This window comes from Pseudophryne corroboree, chromosome 4 (assembly GCF_028390025.1).
Source record: "Pseudophryne corroboree isolate aPseCor3 chromosome 4, aPseCor3.hap2, whole genome shotgun sequence".
Lineage (NCBI taxonomy): Eukaryota > Metazoa > Chordata > Amphibia > Anura > Myobatrachidae > Pseudophryne > Pseudophryne corroboree.
The window spans coordinates 435,297,368-435,317,112 of record NC_086447.1 but is presented as its reverse complement, the minus strand read 5'-3'; the positions used below and the strand labels follow the sequence as shown (position 1 = coordinate 435,317,112).

Here is a 19,745-nt window from a genome sequence, read left to right as displayed (position 1 = left end):
TGGGTCACCTTTCAGTTCGAGGTCGGGCAACCGTTTTTTTGTTTTATTCAAGTACGTGGATTATCCCTGGATTTGCCGAGGAGCCTGGACCACTGGATCTGGTGAGTAGAATTTCTTCAACAGGTAGCCCTTGGATTCTACTGGAGAAGAGGACCGACCTGCGTGAGAACATAAGGTAAGTATGTATGTATGTGTGTATGTATGTAATAAAATTATACTTTCACGGTGTGTGTGTCTTGTGTTTTTTTGGGTATTTTTTTAGTGGTAGTACTACAGGTACCAGCGGGCCCGTTTTTCCGCCGCATGCTGGTACTTGTGGTTCTCCAAGTACCAGCATGCGGGGGAGGCTTGCTGGGACTTGTAGTACTGCTACTAAAAACAATATCTTTTCATTATCACAAATGGCTATCAGCCTCCCCATCCGCAGCCCATTGGATGGGGGGGGACAGCCTCGGGCTTCACCCCTGGCCCTTGGGTGGCTGGGGGGGGGGGGACCCCTTGATTGAAGGGGTCCCCACTCCCCCAGGGTACCCCGGCCAGGGGTGACTAGTTGGATTTTTGATGCCACGGCCGCAGGGCACTGTATAAAAGTGACCCCCGGCTGTGGCATTATCTGTCCAGCTAGTGGAGCCCGGTGCTGGTTTTAAAAATACGGGGGACCCCTACTCTTTTTGTCCCCCGTATTTTTGGAACCAGGACCAGGCGCAGAGCCCGATGCTGGTTGCTTAAATATGGGGGAACCCCTGTCAATTTTGTCCCCATATTTCTGCAACCAGGATCGGCTCAAAGAGCCCGAGGCTGGTTATGCTTAGGAGGGGGGACCCCACGCATTTTTTTTTTGGGATTTTACATTGTTTAATTAAAAAAAAAAAAAATAAGAACCCCAGCACGGATCACACAGATCCGGCCGAGATTGATTGTAAAAAAAAACGGCAGTGTTTTGCTAATCACTGCCGTAAAAATAGGTTAAAAAAAACGAATGACATCGACATCGGAAGAAAAGAAAAACCCGAATACGACAGCTTAGTAAATCCATCGTAATCAATTCAAAAAGTTGCAGTTTTACACTGTCGATGTCATTCGTGATTGAACTTTGACCTTTTTTCGGAAATTACGAATCTTAGTAAATTTACCCCCAAGTGAGGAGGTGAGGTTAAGGAGTTTAGAGGCAGGGGATTTTGTGGGGATATCTACAAGGATGTTGAAACACAGGGTATACTTTTTTTCTTCTTTTCACCACATTTGTTAAAGGCTCCTCATTGTTAGGAGTTTTTGCTTTTTGTCTTAAGTTTTATACCAATTAATTTTTTCTGCAGCGGGGTACACTGTGTTCCACAGGGAAAACATTGGGGTGTAGAGATGAATCTTGATCCAGAGGCACCAACAGGCTAAAGCTTTAGACTGTCCCGGATGCATTTCTGGGCTTCCTCTATATAACCCCACCTCCGGGCACTGTGAGCTCAGTTTTAGAGTTGGTGCCTGCATAAGGGGGGGCAGCTATTTAGAAGACTTCTAAGGCTGCAGCACATAATATGTCAGTGTGACATACTGTGCTGCGGCTCCATCACCTCCCCAGAGGCGTCGCATACACCCGCTGGCTCTGTTCCGGGGTACTTGCGGCGGAGGCGCTCCGGTTCCTAGGCACACCACCACAGACGCTCTCCTGGATCGCGTGGCTGCTACTAAGGGAGGAGGTTAGAGGGTCCCCCAGGCATCCCGCCATTACATTGCGTTCCGGTTGCAGTCTCCGGAAACGGACCGCAGCGCTGGCATGGACACTGTGACTGTAGAGGGACCCCACTATATCCACCAGGGCAGGGGAGCACAGGTCGGATAAAACATTATCCATGTTTAATAAGGCTCCATAGTACCAGGTGGTGTGTACCAGCATAGGGGATAAGGCGCTTGACTTGTAGCCCTTTCCCCCAGCTCCGGGCGCCATCTACTGCTGGTGTTCCCGCTCTGGAGCTGCCTCACACTCTCCCTGACTGAAACGCTGGGTGCCATCTTCTCACATTAGCTGCGACTGGTCTTCGGGACTGCAGGGCAAGGTCTCCTCTGTAAATCCGCCTGATTTATCAGCACTGTGATTCTACAGACACTTAAGTATTCTACATGTCATTTTAAGACAGCGTTAGTTAAGAACAAGTGTACCTCTACCAGAATATATTGTACGAGTATTCTGATATATACATCAGATCTCAGACCGCGCATTTTTATATATATGGATGTTCTCTGCCAGAGGGTTAGTAAGCCTGGTCCTGGTGATTTCATTGCAGAGGTTTGGAGGTGGAATCTATGATTGACTACTGAGATACTACTGGCATTGATGACACCGACGTCGAAACCTGTACCAGAACCGTGATATTGTGTGGTTTATAATCAATCTATCAAGAGGTGGTTGGAATTCCACCACTAACGGTACACCTCCAATTCACTAGGGTGTTACTGAGGGTGAAGGTCACCTAACATTTGTAATATCACACTAGGAGGCGTCTATTTTCATTACTTTCTTTCAGATATATATATATATATATATATATATATACACTGTGTGTGTGTGTATGTATGTATGTATGTATGTATGTGTGTGTGTATATATATATATATATATATATATATATATATATATATATATATATATCTAGTCCAGTGCAGTTTTATTGTCTGACTAAAATAATTATCTGCATTGTCACTGTGACTGTGTGTGCCTGTATTTGCTATCACTGTATTGTGTACCCTAGGACTAGGTGCGTCAGGGACTTATATATAGTGCTGCACAGTATTTACCGTTAAGTGTATTCTACTGTGTACTCAGTCACATCATACCGGATTTATTCGCTGGTGTTGTGTACTGTGAATGCAGCCCCATAGTACCGGATTTAGACGCTGGTGTTGTGTACTGTGTACGCTGTCACATACTAGGGGATTTATTCGCAGGTATTGTACTCTATCTGGCTGTATTGTACTCATACGCTCTGCGTTTACATTCACTGAAATGTCTAACACAAAGGGTGGGAAATCCGCAGACGCTCCTGTATCATGCAGTGCATGCACCAGGGATTTGCCTGAGGGGGAAGCTTTGAATGATAGTCTGTTTAATATGTGCCATACATCTACTAGTTAGTCTGCTTTTCCTGTAGCCAATCAGGAGCCACCTTGGGCGGCGTTCTCATCTATGCTTAATACGCTTGTGACACACCTTATGCCCCCTATGGGACCTCCTGTGCCATTGCAGCCACATATTGTCCCTATGGTTAATCCGCCCTGGGCGGATACTCTGTCTACCCAGGTACAACAATTGAATCAATCTTTGTTTAGACAAAAACCTACCCCACATCCCTCTGCGGTCAAGGGGTCATCTAAGTGAGCCGCCTCCTCCACACAATCCACTAATATCTAAGATGATACTTCTAATGAGGATGGTGAGTATACTTATCTGTCAGACACTGATCGCTTCTGACGAGGAAACTACAACGCAAGTTGATGTCCCTGACCTAGTGGAGGATATTAAGCTGATTCTACAAATCGATGATGATGTAGATCCCACTATTGCGTCTAAGAAACCTGATAAATGTAACCTTCAGAAGGTAACTAAAGTAGTCTTACCACATTCTGAACATTTGGTTGACAGAACCCTGGTCTTCTGCAGGAAAGAAATTCTCCCTGTCTAAAAATATGCTAGCTTGTTATCATCTCTCTGGTGAGTTGTGTAACAAGTAGGAAAATCTACCGCCGGTGTATTCCCATGTCACCCGTCTTGTGGTGTCATCTACTCTGCCTGTCACCACTGTCACCTCACTGAAGGAACCGACAGATAAGAGTGTCGAAGGATGCCTGAAGTCTATTTACTCCCTTACAGGTGCTGTACATAGACCCACAATAGCATCCTCCTGAGCCGCAAAAGGAATTGAAACATGGGTTCAGGCAATAGAGGAAGAGCTGCCTCAGGATAGAACTGACACTGCCAGACAGTATCTGTCTCATATTGCAACCACCTCCCACTACATTCAGGAGGCGTCCTCTGAGGCAGGTGTAATGGCGGCCAAGGCGTTGACTACGTCCATCCTGGCTCGCCGAATTCTGTGGTTGAGGTCATGGAAGGTGGACCTGGACTCCAAAAAGACCTTCGAGGTACTCCCTTTTAAGGGATACATCCTGTTTGGGGCAATCTGAATAAGATTGTTACTGACTTAGCGACTGCTAAGACTGTGTTTCTCCCAAATACTAATCCTTCTGCACAGAAGGCAAAGAGTACCACTTTTCGTTCCTTTCGACCTCAAGGGAAAGCAAAAGGTCAGGCATACCCGAGACAGACTCGTGCTCCCAAAACCACGAAGCCCAAAGCAAAACAATCCTGGGCCACCTGTCAGCCTTCTTCCAAACAAGTCAAGCCTGCTGCATGACGGGGCGGGCCTCCCCCTGGGGGATCCCAGGGTGGGAGGCCGACTTCTGCAATTCACCCAGGTCTGGTTAAAGACCACTTCAGACGCATGGGTGCAAGAAGTCGTCTCTCACAGGTACGCAGTCTCTTTCCAGAGACGTCCCCCTCACCAGTTCCGAACGACGGTTATCCCTTTGGACCCGTTAAAGGCACAAGCTCTACACCTGGTTGTGCATTCCCTCCTGGATAAAGGAGTGGTAGTGCCGGTACCCCTGTCCTAGAGAGGCGGAGGATACTACTCAACCCTGTTTCTTGTTCCGATGGGTCTTTCCGGCCTATACTCAACCTCAAATCACTGAACAAATTTGTGAGAGTGTCCATGTTCCGTATGGAAACGCTGCACTCGATTGTACTGGCCATGGAACCCAGAGATTATATGGTATGCCTGGATATGCAAATACCTATCAGGATATACCTATTGCCATATCGCATCAGCGATATCTGCGGTTTGCTATTGGCATCCTTCATTATCAGTTCCAGGCTCTGCCGTTTTGACTGGCCCCGGCCCCTCGGATCTTCACCAAGGTTATGGCCGTGATGACGGTTCGTCTGCATTGTCGGGGAATCAGGATCCTGTTGTATGTGGAAGACTTGCTGATCCTGGAGAACTCCCAAGATGTCCTCCTCAGTCATCTACAACTGGCGGTAAACTTCCTACAAGCCCACGGGTGGCTCGTCAACTGGAAGACGTCCTCGCTGGTCCCTGCTCGGAGCATGGTGCACCTGGGGGCACTGCTGAACACACACAGTCAAAGACTGTTTCTGTCTCCAGAGAAAGTCCTGAAACTTCAGAACATGATACGATGCTTTCTTTCTCGCCCAAGAGTGTTGATACACTCGGCGATGCAAGTACTAGGCCTCATGGTGTCGGCGTTCGACATGGTAGAGTACGCTCAATTTCATTCCTGCCCTATACAGAGGTTAATTCTTTCCAAGTGAGATGGCCTGCCTCATCGGATCAGGTCTCAAATGATCTCCTTGACTCCGGAGGTTCGTCTGTCACTGACTGGTGGTTACAGGACCAGCAGTTGAGCAGGGGCCGTCCCTTCTGGATTCCCAACTGGGTCCTCCAGACTACGGACGCCAGTCTGAGGGGTTGGGGCACGGTGCTGGAGCAGCACTCTCTCCAGGGTCGGTGGACCAGGGAGGAATCTCTCCTCCTGATAAACATTCTGGAATTGCGGGCAGTGTTAAATGCTTTGACTCTTGCCCTGCCTCTGATACAGAACAGGCCTGTTCAAGTACAATCAGACAACGCCACCATGGTGGCTTACATAAATCATCATGGCGGCACTCAAAGCCGCATGGCAATGATAGAAGTGTCAAAAATCCTTCGTTGGGCGGAATGCCATCTGCCAGCAATATAGGCAGTGTTCATTCCGGGGGTCCTCAGATGGGAAGCAGACTTCCTCAGTCGTCAGTACGTGCATGCCGGATAGTGGAGTCTTCATCCAGAAGTCTTTCAACTCCTAGTGGACAAGTGGGGCCTACCAGATGTAGACCTGATGGCGTCTCGACACAATCACAAAGTTCCGGTCTTCAGTTCAAGAACAAGGGATCCTCAAGCAGCGTTCGTGGATGCTATGGCAATTCCATGGAACTTTCGGCTGCCCTACGTGTTCCCTCCAGTGTCACTCCTGCCCAGGGTACTATAGAAGTTCAAGCAAGAAGGAGGAATACTACTTCTAGTTGCTCCTGCGTTGCCCAGACAGCATTGGTTCTCAGACCTGCAGGGTCTATCGATACAGCGTCCTCTTCTACTTCCTCAATGCCCAGACCTCCTCGTTCAGGGCCCTTGTGTCTACCCAGACCTGTCCAGACTGGCTTTGAGGGCATGGCTCTTGAAGCTTCACTCCTGAGGGCCAACGGTTTCTCTGAAGCATTTATCCAAACTATGCTAAAGGCCCGCAAGCTGGCTTCTGCACAGATTTATTACAGGGTCTGGAATTCTTACTTCACCTGGTGTGCTGCTAAGAATTAAAATGCTTACAAGTTTAGTACTTCCAGACTTCTGGCTTTTCTGCAACAAGGCCTCGATTTAGGACTTCGTCTGGCCTCCCTGTGGCTCAATGGGATCTGTCTGTTGTCCTGAATGCCCTGCAAGAGTCTCCGTTTGAACCTCTTGAGTCAGTGGACCTTAAATGGCTTACTGCTAAGGTCCTTTTCTTATTGGCTTTTGCCTCTGCCAGAAGGGTTTCAGACTTTGGCGTTTTGTCCTGTCGTCTGCCCTTTCTGATATTTCATCATGACCGCACAGTTCTCCGAACTCATTCCGGTTATTTGCCTATAGTGGTGTCATCTTTTCACCTAAACCAAGAGATTGTGGTTCTGGCCTTCATCTCTTCTGATTTGTTCTCCAAAGAACCGTCTTTGGATGTGGTAAGGGCTCTCCGTGTTTATGTGGAGAGGACTGCCTCTATCAGGAGGTCAGTTATACTTTTTGTTCTTTTTGGTTTCCACAAACGTGGCTGGCCTGCGAATAAGCAAACCTTGGCCAGATTGATTAGAATGGTGATTACACAATGTTATGCGCATGCTGGGCTTCCGGCTCCTGCTGCTAATAAGGCCCATTTTACTCGGTCTGTTGGACCTTCTTGGGCTGCTCGCCGTGGCGTGTCTGCAGAACAATTGTGCAAGGCGGCTACGTGGTCCTTAGTGAACACGTTCATTAGGTTTTATGCTTTTGATACTTCCACCTCCCAGGATGCTTAGGACATCCCCCGATGTTTTCCCTGTGGAACACAGTGTACCCCGCTGCAGAAAAGGAGATTTATGGTAGACTTACCATGGTTAAATCTCTTTCTGCGAGGTACACTGTGTTCCACAGGGCGCCCAACCTGACGCACTTAGTTTATTTGGGTTTGTATGGCATTAGCCACTAGTCCCTTCTCCTGTCGTGAGAACGTGGTTCTATGTGAATAACATCTGCCTTCTCTTTTACCTGCTCCTGCATTGGACTGGTTAACTACAACTGAGCTCACAGTGCCTGGAGGCGGTGTTATATAGAAGAGGCCCTGCAATGCATCCTGGGATAGTCTAAAGCTTTAGCATTTTGCTGCCTCTGGATCAAGAGCCATCTCTACATCCCAATGTTTTCCCTGTGGAACCCAGTGTACCTCGCAGAAAGTGATTTAACCATGGTAAGTCTACCGTAAATCTCCTTTTCTCTAACGTCCTAGTGGATGCTGGGGACTCCGTAAGGACCATGGGGAATAGCGGCTCCGCAGGAGACTGGGCACAGCTAAGAAAGAATTAGGACTACCTGGTGTGCACTGGCTCCTCCCACTATGACCCTCCTCCAGACTTCAGTTAGAATCCTGTGCCCGGCTGAGCTGGATGCACACTAGGGGCTCTCCTGAGCTCCTAGAGAGAAAGTATATTTTAGGTTTTTTATTTTACAGTGAGATCTGCTGGCAACAGACTCACTGCAGCGAGGGACTAAGGGGAGAAGAAGCGAACCTACCTAACTGGTGGTAGCTTGGGCTTCTTAGGCTACTGGACACCATTAGCTCCAGAGGGATCGACCGCATGGAACCGGCCATTGGTGTTCGGTCCCGGAGCCGCGCCGCCGGCCCCCTTACAGAGCCAGAAGCAAGAAGAAATCCGGAAAATCGGCGGCAGAAGACATCAGTCTTCACCAAGGTAGCGCACAGTACTGCAGCTGTGCGCCATTGCTCCTCATACACACTTCACACTCCGGTCACTGAGGGTGCAGGGCGCTGGGCAAATATATCACAATATATAGCCCCAGAGGCTATATATGTGATAAATACCCCTGCCAGAATCCATAAAAAAGCGGGAGAAAAGTCAGCGAAAAAGGGGCGGAGCTATCTCCCTCAGCACAATGGCGCCATTTTCTCTTCACAGTGCAGCTGGAAGACAGCTCCCCAGGCTCTCCCCTGTAGTTTTCAGGCTCAAAGGGTTAAAAAGAGAGGGGGGGGCACTAAATTTAGGTGCAATATTGTTTATACAAACAGCTATTGGGGGAAAAATCACTCAGTTATAGTGTTAATCCCTGCATTATATAGCGCTCTGGTGTGTGCTGGCATACTCTCTCTCTGTCTCCCCAAAGGACTTTGTGGGGTCCTGTCCTCAGTCAGAGCATTCCTTGTGTGTGTGCTGTGTGTCGGTATGGCTGTGTCGACATGTGGGATGAGGAAGGTTACGTGGAGGTGGAGCAGAGGCCGATAAATGGGATGTCGTCCCCTGTGGGGCCGACACCAGAGTGGATGGATAGGTGGAAGGTATTATACGACAATATCAACTCCTTACAAGGCTGGATGACGTAAAACAGCTGTGGGACAGCCGGCTTCTCAGCCCGCGCCTGCCCAGGCATCTCAAAGGCCATCAGGGGCTCAAAAAAGCGCCCGTTACCTCAGATGGCAGACACAGATGTCGACACGGAGTCTGACTCCAGTGTCGACGAGATTGAGACATATACACAATCCACTAGGAACATCCGTTACATGATCTCGGCAATAAAAAATGTGTTACGCATTTCTGACATGAACCCAAGTACCACATAAAAGGGGTTTTATTTTTGGGGAGAAAAAGCAGCCAGTGTTTTGTTCCCCCATCAGATGAATGAATGAAGTGTGTAAAGTAGCGTGGGTTCCCCCAATAAGAAACTGGTAATTTCTAAAAAGTTACTGATGGCGTACCCTTTCCCGCCAGAGGATAGGTCACGTTGGGAGATATCCCTTAGATTGGATAAGGCGCTCACACGTTTGTCAAAAAAGGTGGCACTGCCGTCTTAGGGTACGGCCACCTTGAAGGAGCCTGCTGATAAAAAGCAGGAGACTATCCTGAAACACACTCAGGTTATATACTGAGACCTGCAATCGCCTCAGCATAAATAGTGCTGCTGCAGCGTGGTCTGATACCCTGTCAGATAATATTAATACTCTAAGACAGGAAAAATAGTTTGCTAACATAGAGCATATTAAAGACGTTGTCTTATATATAAAGGATGCACAGAGGGATATTTGCCGGCTGGCATCCAGAATTAATGCAATGTCCATTCTGCCAGGAGGGTATTAGAAACCCGGCAGTGGACAGGTGATGCTGCCTATAAAAGGCACATGGAGACAGGTGCGGTAGGGGCGCGTCTCGGGAACTTCAGGGACCAGTGGGTTTGCCCACAGGTGGATCCCTAGGTTCTGCAAATAGTATCACAGGGATACAGGCTGGAGTTCGAGGCGACTCCCCCTCGCCGTTACCTCACCTCAGCTTTGCCTGCTGCCCTCGGAGAAAGGTAGTACTGGCGGAAATTCACAAGCTGCACATCCAGCAGGTGAAATCTAGGTACCCCTCCTTCAACAAGGCCGGGGTTACTATTCCAAAATGTTGTGGTACCGAAACCAGACGGTTCGGTGAGACCCATTCTAAAATTGAAAGCCTTGAACACTTATATACGAAGGTTCAAGTTCGAAATGGAATCGCTCAGGGCGATTATTGCAAGCCTGGAGGGTATCACTGGACATCAAGGATACTTACCTGCATGTCCCTATTTACCCTTTTCACCAGGAGTACCTCAAAATTGTGGTACAGGATTGTCATTACCAATTCCAGACGTTGCCGTTGGTCTGTCCCCGGCACCGAGGTATTTACCAAGGTAATGGCCGAAATAATTATCCCGTACTTGGACGATCTCCTTATAAAGGCGAGGTCCAGGGAGCAGTTGTTCGGCGGAGTAGCACTATCTCGGGAAGTGCTACAACAGCACGGCTGAATTCTGAATATTCCAAAGTCGCAGCTGGTTCCTACGATGCGTCTACTGTTCCTGAGTATGGTTCTGGACACAGAACAGGATAAAAAGGGTTTCTCCCGGAGGAGAAGTCCAAGGAGTTGTCGTCTCTAGACAGAGACCTCCTAATACGTATACAGGTGTCGGTGCATCAATGCACGCGAGCCCTGGGAAGGATGGTAGCTTCTTACGAAGAAATTCCATTCGCCAGGTCCCATTCAAGGATTTTCCAGTGGGATCTGTTGGACATGTGGTCTGGGTCGCATCTTCAGATGCATCGGCGGATAACCCTGTCTCCAAGGGCCAGGGTGTCGTTGTTGTGGTGGCTGCAGAGTGCTCATCTTCTAGGGGGCCGCAGATTCGGCATACAGGACTGGGTCCTGGTGACCACGGATGCCAGCCTTCGAGGCTGGGGGGCAGTCACACAGGGAAGAAACTTCCAAGGCTATGGAAAAGTCAGGAGACTTCCCTACACATAAATATTCTGGAACTAAGGGCCATTTACAATGCCCTAAGTCAGGCTAGACCCTGCTTCAACACCGGCCGGTGCTGATCCAGTCAGACAACATCACGGCGGTCGCTCATGTACACGACAGGGCGGCACAAGAAGCAGGATGGCGATGGCAGAAGCCACAAGGATTCTCCGATGGGCGGAAAATCATGTGTTAGCACTGTCAGCAGTGTTCATTCCCGGAGTGGACAACTGAGAAGCAGACTTTCTCAGAAGACACGACCTCCACCCGGGAGAGTGGGGACTTCATCCAGAAGTCTTCCAAATGATTGTACACCGTTGGGAGAGGCCACAGGTGGACATGATGGCGTCCCGCCTCAACTAAAAGTTACAAAGATATTGCGCCAGGTCAAGGACCCTCAGGCAATAGCTGTGGACGCTCTGGAAACACCGTGGGTGTACCAGTCGGTGTATGTGTTCCCTTCTCTGCCTCTCTTACCCAGGGTAATAAGAATAATAATAAGGAGAGGAGTAAGAAATATACTCATTGTTCCGGGTTGGCCAAGAAGAGCTTGGTAACCAGAACTCCAAGAAATGATCTCAGAGGACCTATGGCCTCTGCCGCTCAGACAGGACCTGCTGCAGCAGGGGGCCTGTCTGTTTCAAGACGTACCGCGGCTGCGTTGACGGCATGGCGGTTGAACGCCGGATCCTGAAGGAAAAGGGAATTCCGGAGGAAGTTATCCCTACGCTATTTAAAGCTAGGAAAGAAGTGAACGCTAACCATTATCACCGCATATGGCGGAAATATGTTGCGTACTGTGAGGCCAGGAAGGCCCCAAAGGAGAAGTTTCAGCTAGGTCGATTTCTGCACTTCCTACAGTCAGAGGTGACTATGGGCCTACAATTGGGTTCCATTAAGGTCCAGATTTCGGCTCTATCGATTTTCTTCCAAAATGGAACTGGCTTCCCTGCCTGAAGTTCAGACATTTGTCAAGGGAGTGCTGCATATTCAGCCTCCTTTTGTGCCTCCAGTGGCACCGTGGGACCTCAACGTGGTGTTGGGTTTCCTAAAGTCACATTGGTTTGAGCCACTCAAAACCGTGGATTTAAAATATCTCACGTGGAAAGTGGTCATGCTTTTGGCCTTGGCTTCGGCAAGGCGGGTGGCAAAATTGGCGGCTTTGTCATGCAAAAGCCCCTATTGGATTTTTCATATGGATAGGGCAGAATTGAGGACTAGTCCCCAGTTTCCTCTTAAGGTGGTATCAGCTTTTTAGAACCAACCTATCGTGGTGCCTGCGGCTACTAGGGACTTGGAGGACTCCAAGTTACTGGACGTAGTCAGGGCCTTGAAAATTTATGTTTCCAGGACGGCTGGAGTCAGGAAGACTGACTCGCTGTTTATCCTGTGTGCACCAAACAAGATGGGTGCTCCTGCTTCAAAGCAGACTATTGCTCGCTGGATTTGTAGCACAATTCAGCTTGCGCATTCTGTGGCTGGCCTGCCGCAGCCTAAATCTGTAAAAGCCCATTCCACGAGGAAAGTGGGCTCTTCTTGGGCGGCTGCCCGAGGGGTCTCGGCTTTACAACTTTGCCGAGCTGCTACTTGGTCAGGGGCAAACACGTTTGCAAAATTCTACAAATTTGATACCCTGGCTGAGGAGGACCTTGAGTTCTCTCATTCGGTGCTGCAGAGTCATCCGCACTCTCCCGCCCGTTTGGGAGCTTTGGTATAATCCCCATGGTCCTTACGGAGTCCCCAGCATCCACTAGGACGTTAGAGAAAATAAGATTTTACTCACCGGTAAATCTATTTCTCGTAGTCCGTAGTGGATGCTGGGCGCCCGTCACAAGTGCGGACTGTCTGCAATACTTGTATATAGTTATTGTTAACTAAAAGGGTTATGGTTGAGCCATCTGTTGAGAGGCTCTGTTATGTTCATACTGTTAACTGGGTATAATATCACGAGTTATACAGTGTGATTGGTGTGCTGGTATGAGTCTTACCCGGGATTCAAAATCCTTTCCTTATTGTGTCAGCTCTTCCGGGCACAGTATCCTTACTGAAGTCTGGAGGAGGGGCATAGTGGGAGGAGCCAGTGCACACCAGGTAGTCCTAATTCTTTCTTAGCTGTGCCCAGTCTCCTGCGGAGCCGCTATTCCCCATGGTCCTTACGGAGTCCCCAGCATCCACTACGGACTACGAGAAATAGATTTACCGGTGAGTAAAATCTTATTTTATTCTGTATACACAGATTTTGGCTTTTGTTTACTATGCATATTATTGTTAATGGCTTGAATAAATCTACAGAAAGTGTTCTGTTTCATGTTTAGTCTTATTGTTCTTAACTCTTGCTTTTTAGACACTGTTAAGTATTACATCACTGAGGTAATGATTCTTCCATCGTGTCAAGCATACACCATGATTTCAAGGTAAGCGTAATACATTACACTCTATAGTTTTTTGTTTTTTCGAAAGATTGTTGTCATTTTTTTTAATGTACACTCATAGGGGTAAATTTACTAAGATTCGTAATTTCCGAAAAAAGGTCAAAGTTCAATCACGAATGACATCGACAGTGTAAAACTGCAACTTTTTGAATTGATTACGATGGATTTACTAAGCTGTCGTATTCGGGTTTTTCTTTTCTTCCGATGTCGATGTCATTCGTGTTTTTTTACCTAATTTTACGGCAGTGATTAGCAAAACACTGCCGTTTTTTTTTACAATCCATCTCGGCCGGATCTGTGTGATCCGTGCTGGGGTTCTTATTTTTTATTTATTTAATTAAACAATGTAAAATAAAAAAAAAAATGCGTGGGGTCCCCCCTCCTAAGCATAACCAGCCTCGGGCTCTTTGAGCCGATCCTGGTTGCAAAAATATGGGGGAAAAAATGACAGGGGTTCCCCCATATTTAAGCAACCAGCATCGGGCTCTGCGCCTGGTCCTGGTCCCAAAAATACGGGGGACAAAAAGAGTAGGGGTCCCCCGTATTTTTAAAACCAGCACCGGGCTCCACTAGCTGGACAGATAATGCCACAGCCGGGGGTCACTTTTATACAGCGCCCTGCGGCCGTGGCATCAAAAATCCAACTAGTCACCCCTGGCCGGGGTACCCTGGGGGAGTGGGGACCCCTTCAATCAAGGGGTCCCCAGCCACCCAAGGGCCAGGGGTGAAGCCCGAGGCTGTCCCCCCCCATCCAATGGGCTGCGGATGGGAGGGCTGATAGCCTTTGTTGTAAAATAAAAGATATTGTTTTTAGTAGCAGTACTACAAGTCCCAGCAAGCCTCCCCCGCATGCTGGTACTTGGAGAACCACAAGTACCAGCATGCGGCGGAAAAACGGGCCCGCTGGTACCTGTAGTACTACTACTAAAAAAATACCCAAAAAAAGACAAGACACACACACCGTGAAAGTATAATTTTATTACATACATACACACATACATACATACTTACCTATGGCCCCACGCAGGTCGGTCCTCTTGTCCAGTAGAATCCAAGGGTACCTGTTGAATAAATTATACTCACGAGATCCAGGGGTCCAGGCTCCTCGGCAAATCCAGGGTTAATCCACGTACTTGTTAAAAATAAAAAAACGGTATCCCGACCACGAACTGAAAGGGGACCCATGTTTGCACATGGGTCACCTTCCCACGAATGCCAGAAACCCACTTTGACTTCTGTCTAAGTGGGTTTCTTCAGCCAATCAGGGAGTGCCACGTTGTAGCACTCTCCTGATCAGCTGTGTGCTCTTGTCCTCACTGACAGGCAGCACACGGCAGTGTTACAATGTAGCGCCTATGCGCTACATTGTAACCAATGCTGGGAACTTTCTGCCCTGCGGTTGACCTAAAGTGACGTCACCGCTGAGCTGAAAGTTCCCAGCATTGGTTACAATGTAGCGCATAGGCGCTACATTGTAACACTGCCGTGTGCTGCCTGTCAGTGAGGACAGGACCACACAGCTGATCAGGAGAGTGCTACAACGTGGCACTCCCTGATTGGCTGAAGAAACCCACTTAGACAGAAGTCAGAGTGGCTTTCTGGCATTCGTGGAAAGGTGACCCATGTGCAAACATGGGTCCCCTTTCAGTTCGTGGTCGGGACACCGTTTTGTTTTTTTTGTCAAGTACGTGGATTACCCCTGGATTTGCCGAGGAGCCTGGACCCCTGGATCTCGTGAGTATAATTTATTCAACAGGTACCCTTGGATTCTACTGGACAAGAGGACCGACCTGCGTGGGGCCATAGGTAAGTATGTATGTATGTGTGTATGTATGTAATAAAATTATACTTTCACGGTGTGTGTGTCTTGTCTTTTTTTGGGTATTTTTTTAGTAGTAGTACTACAGGTACCAGCGGGCCCGTTTTTCCGCCGCATGCTGGTACTTGTGGTTCTCCAAGTACCAGCATGCGGGGGAGGCTTGCTGGGACTTGTAGTACTGCTACTAAAAACAATATCTTTTATTTTACAACAAAGGCTATCAGCCCTCCCATACGCAGCCCATTGGATGGGGGGGGACAGCCTCGGGCTTCACCCCTGGCCCTTGGGTGGCTGGGGGGGGGGACCCCTTGATTGAAGGGGTCCCCACTCCCCCAGGGTACCCCGGCCAGGGGTGACTAGTTGGATTTTTGATGCCACGGCCGCAGGGCGCTGTATAAAAGTGACCCCCGGCTGTGGCATTATCTGTCCAGCTAGTGGAGCCCGGTGCTGGTTTTAAAAATACGGGGGACCCCTACTCTTTTTGTCCCCCGTATTTTTGGGACCAGGACCAGGCGCAGAGCCCGATGCTGGTTGCTTAAATATGGGGGAACCCCTGTCATTTTTATTCCCATATTTCTGCAACCAGGATCGGCTCAAAGAGCCCGAGGCTGGTTATGCTTAGGAGGGGGGACCCCACGCAATTTTTTTAGCAAAAATAAGCACTTTCACACCCCTTCCCACTGATATACATGCACGGATCTCATGGATCCCTGCATGCATCTCAAATCACGGATAAAAAAAGCAGGTCTGTTTTTTTTTAGGACTTTTTTACGAGTTGTAATTTTTCACGGCAGTGTTTTGTGTTTTTTTGCTTTGCACTTCTTAGTAAATGACCGAGATTCATACTTAAACAGCCGCGTTTTGACCGATGGTGTATTCATTCGTAATTTTTTACCTAAACTAGCAAAAAATTACGAATGCCCTCATCACTGCCGTGATTAGTGTTTAGTAAATGACCGAGATTTACCGAGATGACACTTTGATGAAAAAACGGCATCTCGGTCAAAATCGGGAGCTTAGTAAATATACCCCATACAGTCTGGCCTGTGGACTAAGATGCTTAAGGACGCAGAAAAACACTTGCTTATGAAACAGTTTGTGGATGTACACTCTGTGGTGAGGGGGATGCATTCCTCCTCCTCCATGACTTTTCCAGCCCCCTCCCCCCAAACACTCCCTAGGCACTGGTAATTCATACCCTCTGTAACCCACTTTTGGCACCCCAGTATACTATTATTTATCAGGAGACTGCTATCAAGAAAGTTTAGAAAGTAAAAAGAAAATGTAAAAACTTGCTGCTGCTTTGTGATTGGTATAAATCAGTTTTCCCTTTTTTTAGTCACTATGAGGAGCTGTGCTATAGTGTCATACCCTCCAACTGTACCTTTTTAATAGGTACAGTACCTTTTTTTTTATGGTCTGTACCGATTTTTGGCTCTCCAAACTTCCATTGAAAGTATAGGAAAAGGGGCGTGGCCACGCCCCTTTACCAGTGGCCACGCCCCTTTTCGGGATTTGTACCGATTTTTCTGTGTAAAATGTTGGAGGGTATGTAGTGTTTAGTGAGACCAAGGACAAAGTGTAAAAGTTATGGGTCATTTTTAATGTTTTAGTATATTTTGGGTTTCAAATTATGGTGAAATATTCCTAATAATACATAAAAATATAATATATGTTTGTTGCTCAATCACGACCAAACCTTTGAATTGATTGACTTGACAATTAGCATAAGAATAGTTTAGAGGCCGGGCTAGAACATAGAATATATGTTTTTCCATAGTTCCCACTCACATTCCTATCTTTAAGAAACTGGCATGCGAACTTCCAACTCGCATACGTGTCTCGGAACATGCCACTCACTGCACATATTTAAGAGATTTGTAGTGCAATTAATTTTTATCAGAGAGATGCGTTTCAAGCAATTTTCTGCACTGTAGTAAGTAAGTATGAAATTGTTTACCACAGAACTTCGGAATAGAGTAGCTGCACAAAGTAAAAACCACAATGTTTGTACACTATGTAGACAAAAGTGATTGGACATCCTCGCACAATCGAAATGGTGTACTTTTGCAGGAGACTTGTGTTCCTGAAGGTATAAAACGAGTAGAGGGGCACTGATTAGATCATTTACTAACTAAATAGCTTGCCGGAAGGAGCTAACCGAGTTTGAAAAGGGGATCATTGTAAGCAGCTTGATTGGAGGTATGAGTGTGAGAAGCATTACAGATGTTGGAAAGTTTGCTAAATCCACTATGTTTTTTGTCATCAATGCGTGGAAGAAGAACGGTCATTGCAGGAATGCACCTCACCGTTAAAACTGCTAACTAGGGAGCTGTGATAGAACAGTGGTCGTCCTATTTTATACCATTGTACACAAGTTCCAATTATACACTAATGTGCAGGTTTTGGCTGGAACACTTTTCGCGAGGCCCATGAACTTAGATATTATGGGATAGCAGCTGCTTATAAACCTCTAATCACAAAGAAGAATACAGCCGAGTGCTTACAGTGGTGTAAATAGAACAAAAACTGGACAGTGGAACAATTGGGCCAGGGTGTTAAGAGTGACGAATCACGATTTACACTTTCCAGATCAGATGGACGTGTTTGGGTTTACCTGCGGTAAAGCATGGAGGTGGTGGCGGCGGCGTTATGCTGTAGGACTGTTTCAGCTGGTTTGTCAGGGATATACTGGTTTTAATGCATGGTCACATTAAGTACTGAGATATTGTAAAAAAATCTCTGTGCTTCGTACATTGTGGCATTTTTACGGAAATAAATCCATTATCCGGACGTCAATGCCACCTGTCATGTTACCAGGTTGACGATGTACTGGCATACATAAAATTTGATAACCTGAGTGGCCTGGCCAGCTCAGAGTCCATATCTTAACCTTAGTGAGAACCTCTGGGACAAATTGAAGCTACGGATGCGTTCTAGGCCGACTCGATCTTCAGTGTCACAGTTGGTCAATGTACTTAAGATGGAATGGCAAAGCATACCGCCTGCAGTTGTCCAGGAACTTGTGGACATTTGGCAAGAAGGGCGTCTGCAGTAATCACTGCACGTGGTGGACCTTCAAAATAAATAAAATCTGGTTGATCTATTTGCGGTCAGTGTCCAATAAATTTTGTCTACATAGTATACAGTAGCTTAAAGTATGTCCACATCTGCGGTAAGGATGTGCAGTAGTTTTCCACAATAAACGTATCATGTGTACTGATTTTTGTTAATCATAGATAGTCTGCTGCCATAAGTTATCGTCGAGATACTGCCCAAGACTGGTATTTATAACGAAAATGTGGGTGTTACACTGCGCTTACCATATAGCTTTACAAGTGGCAAATTTTAGTGAAAAACTGTATTCCAATATATACTAAAATCAAGAGGAAGCATGTAAATATAAAAAAAAATGGTTATTAATAATAAGATAAAAGATTATAATAACCTAATACCGGTATACTATACAGGTAGGACAAAACATATAGACAAACACAAAAACACAAAACATAAAAAAGGATGGTATTTTGTGGGGTAGATACACAGAATTGCGTTTTACTCGTCCCCCATAATAAATGTCCAAATGGATTAACTGGAGAATGAGGCACGAGTGTAAGTGCCTGAATGTTTCTATAAAACACCCTTTGCTGGGATGTAAATCCGTTTCTTATGTCCAGAAATCAAAGTCAATGTTGTATACGAGAGCAGTTTTACTCACAGTAATAACAGGTGTCCGTAGTGAGCAAAGATTGTCCCTGGTATGCAGAAAAGTTCTCCGTCACTGGTGCTGAAAAGGGAAGAAATCCAAGAGTCTGCCGGCAAACTGAATCACTTGTGCTGAGATCGACCGGTTTCGCCTGAACCCAGGCTTCATCAGGATAACTGAGCAGTGTGATGTTCCTGGATTATATCCCTGCTGGGCCTTGTATTTCCGCCCACACTCGGATGCCATGCGGAGCGTCACTTCCGCCCTTACTATAGTTAATGCTGTTTAATGAGGCTGATTTTGTCCCCTTCTTAAACGGGACTTCCAGTTTGTTATTTGCAAGTATCTCCATTTAAGCATAAACCAAAAAGGTAGGGACAGAAATAATAATACAAAACAAAAACAACGCAGACAACATAAAACATAGGACACAAGGCATATGGATATTTATAGGAAAAACGGATAAAAGTAAGAGATTTCATATGAGATTTTGTATAGATTTTTTTTTTTGTAGGATAAAATAATAAAGAAAATAATAGAAATATATAAAATAAATAAAAATAGTTATAATAATAATAAATATAACAAAAAGTAATATTAGTAATAAGTAGTGGGTAATCGAAAATGACTAGTATTTTGCAGATATCTGAGAGATAGGAACCACCAATTAAGATGATAAATCCGATCAACGTATATGTTGGGTAACTCATATATAATACATGCCTAGAATATAATTAAATAGTGCACATACAAACAGGAATGGGTGTATGGGGCTGAGGTGTATATGGAATGTATCTGGAAAAACACATACTAGTAGAGCACATATACCATGGTATTTATAACAGCTGCCAGATCTCACAACGTAGGTAACTTGAAAGTGAATCCACAGTATTAGGTAGATTCACTAAAGCTTCTAAAACAGACAAGTGGGCATGCTGTCCATAGTAACCAATCACATTCCAGTTATCATTTCTCTATTTCATTCTAAAAAATAGTGAACATAATCTGATTAGTTGCTATAGTCAACACCACCACTTGCCTGTTTTAGAGGCTTTAGTAAATCTACTCCTGTGAGTTAATCCTTCGGTTGATACAGTCCTGGTGTCACATGCCATGGGCGGCGTT

The 19,745-nt window shown here is 46.5% G+C and overlaps 1 protein-coding gene across 1 annotated transcript in view; it reads left to right on the top strand.

Annotated features, from left to right (window-relative positions):
- UBE3D (ubiquitin protein ligase E3D) overlaps positions 1–19,745 on the top strand; it is a 493,536-nt gene that overhangs the window by 187,225 nt on the left and 286,566 nt on the right. Inside the window, exon 6 of the mRNA XM_063916895.1 lies at positions 13,008–13,077. Within this exon, the coding sequence (XP_063772965.1) occupies positions 13,008–13,077 (70 nt within the window). The remainder of the gene's footprint in view (positions 1–13,007; positions 13,078–19,745) is intronic.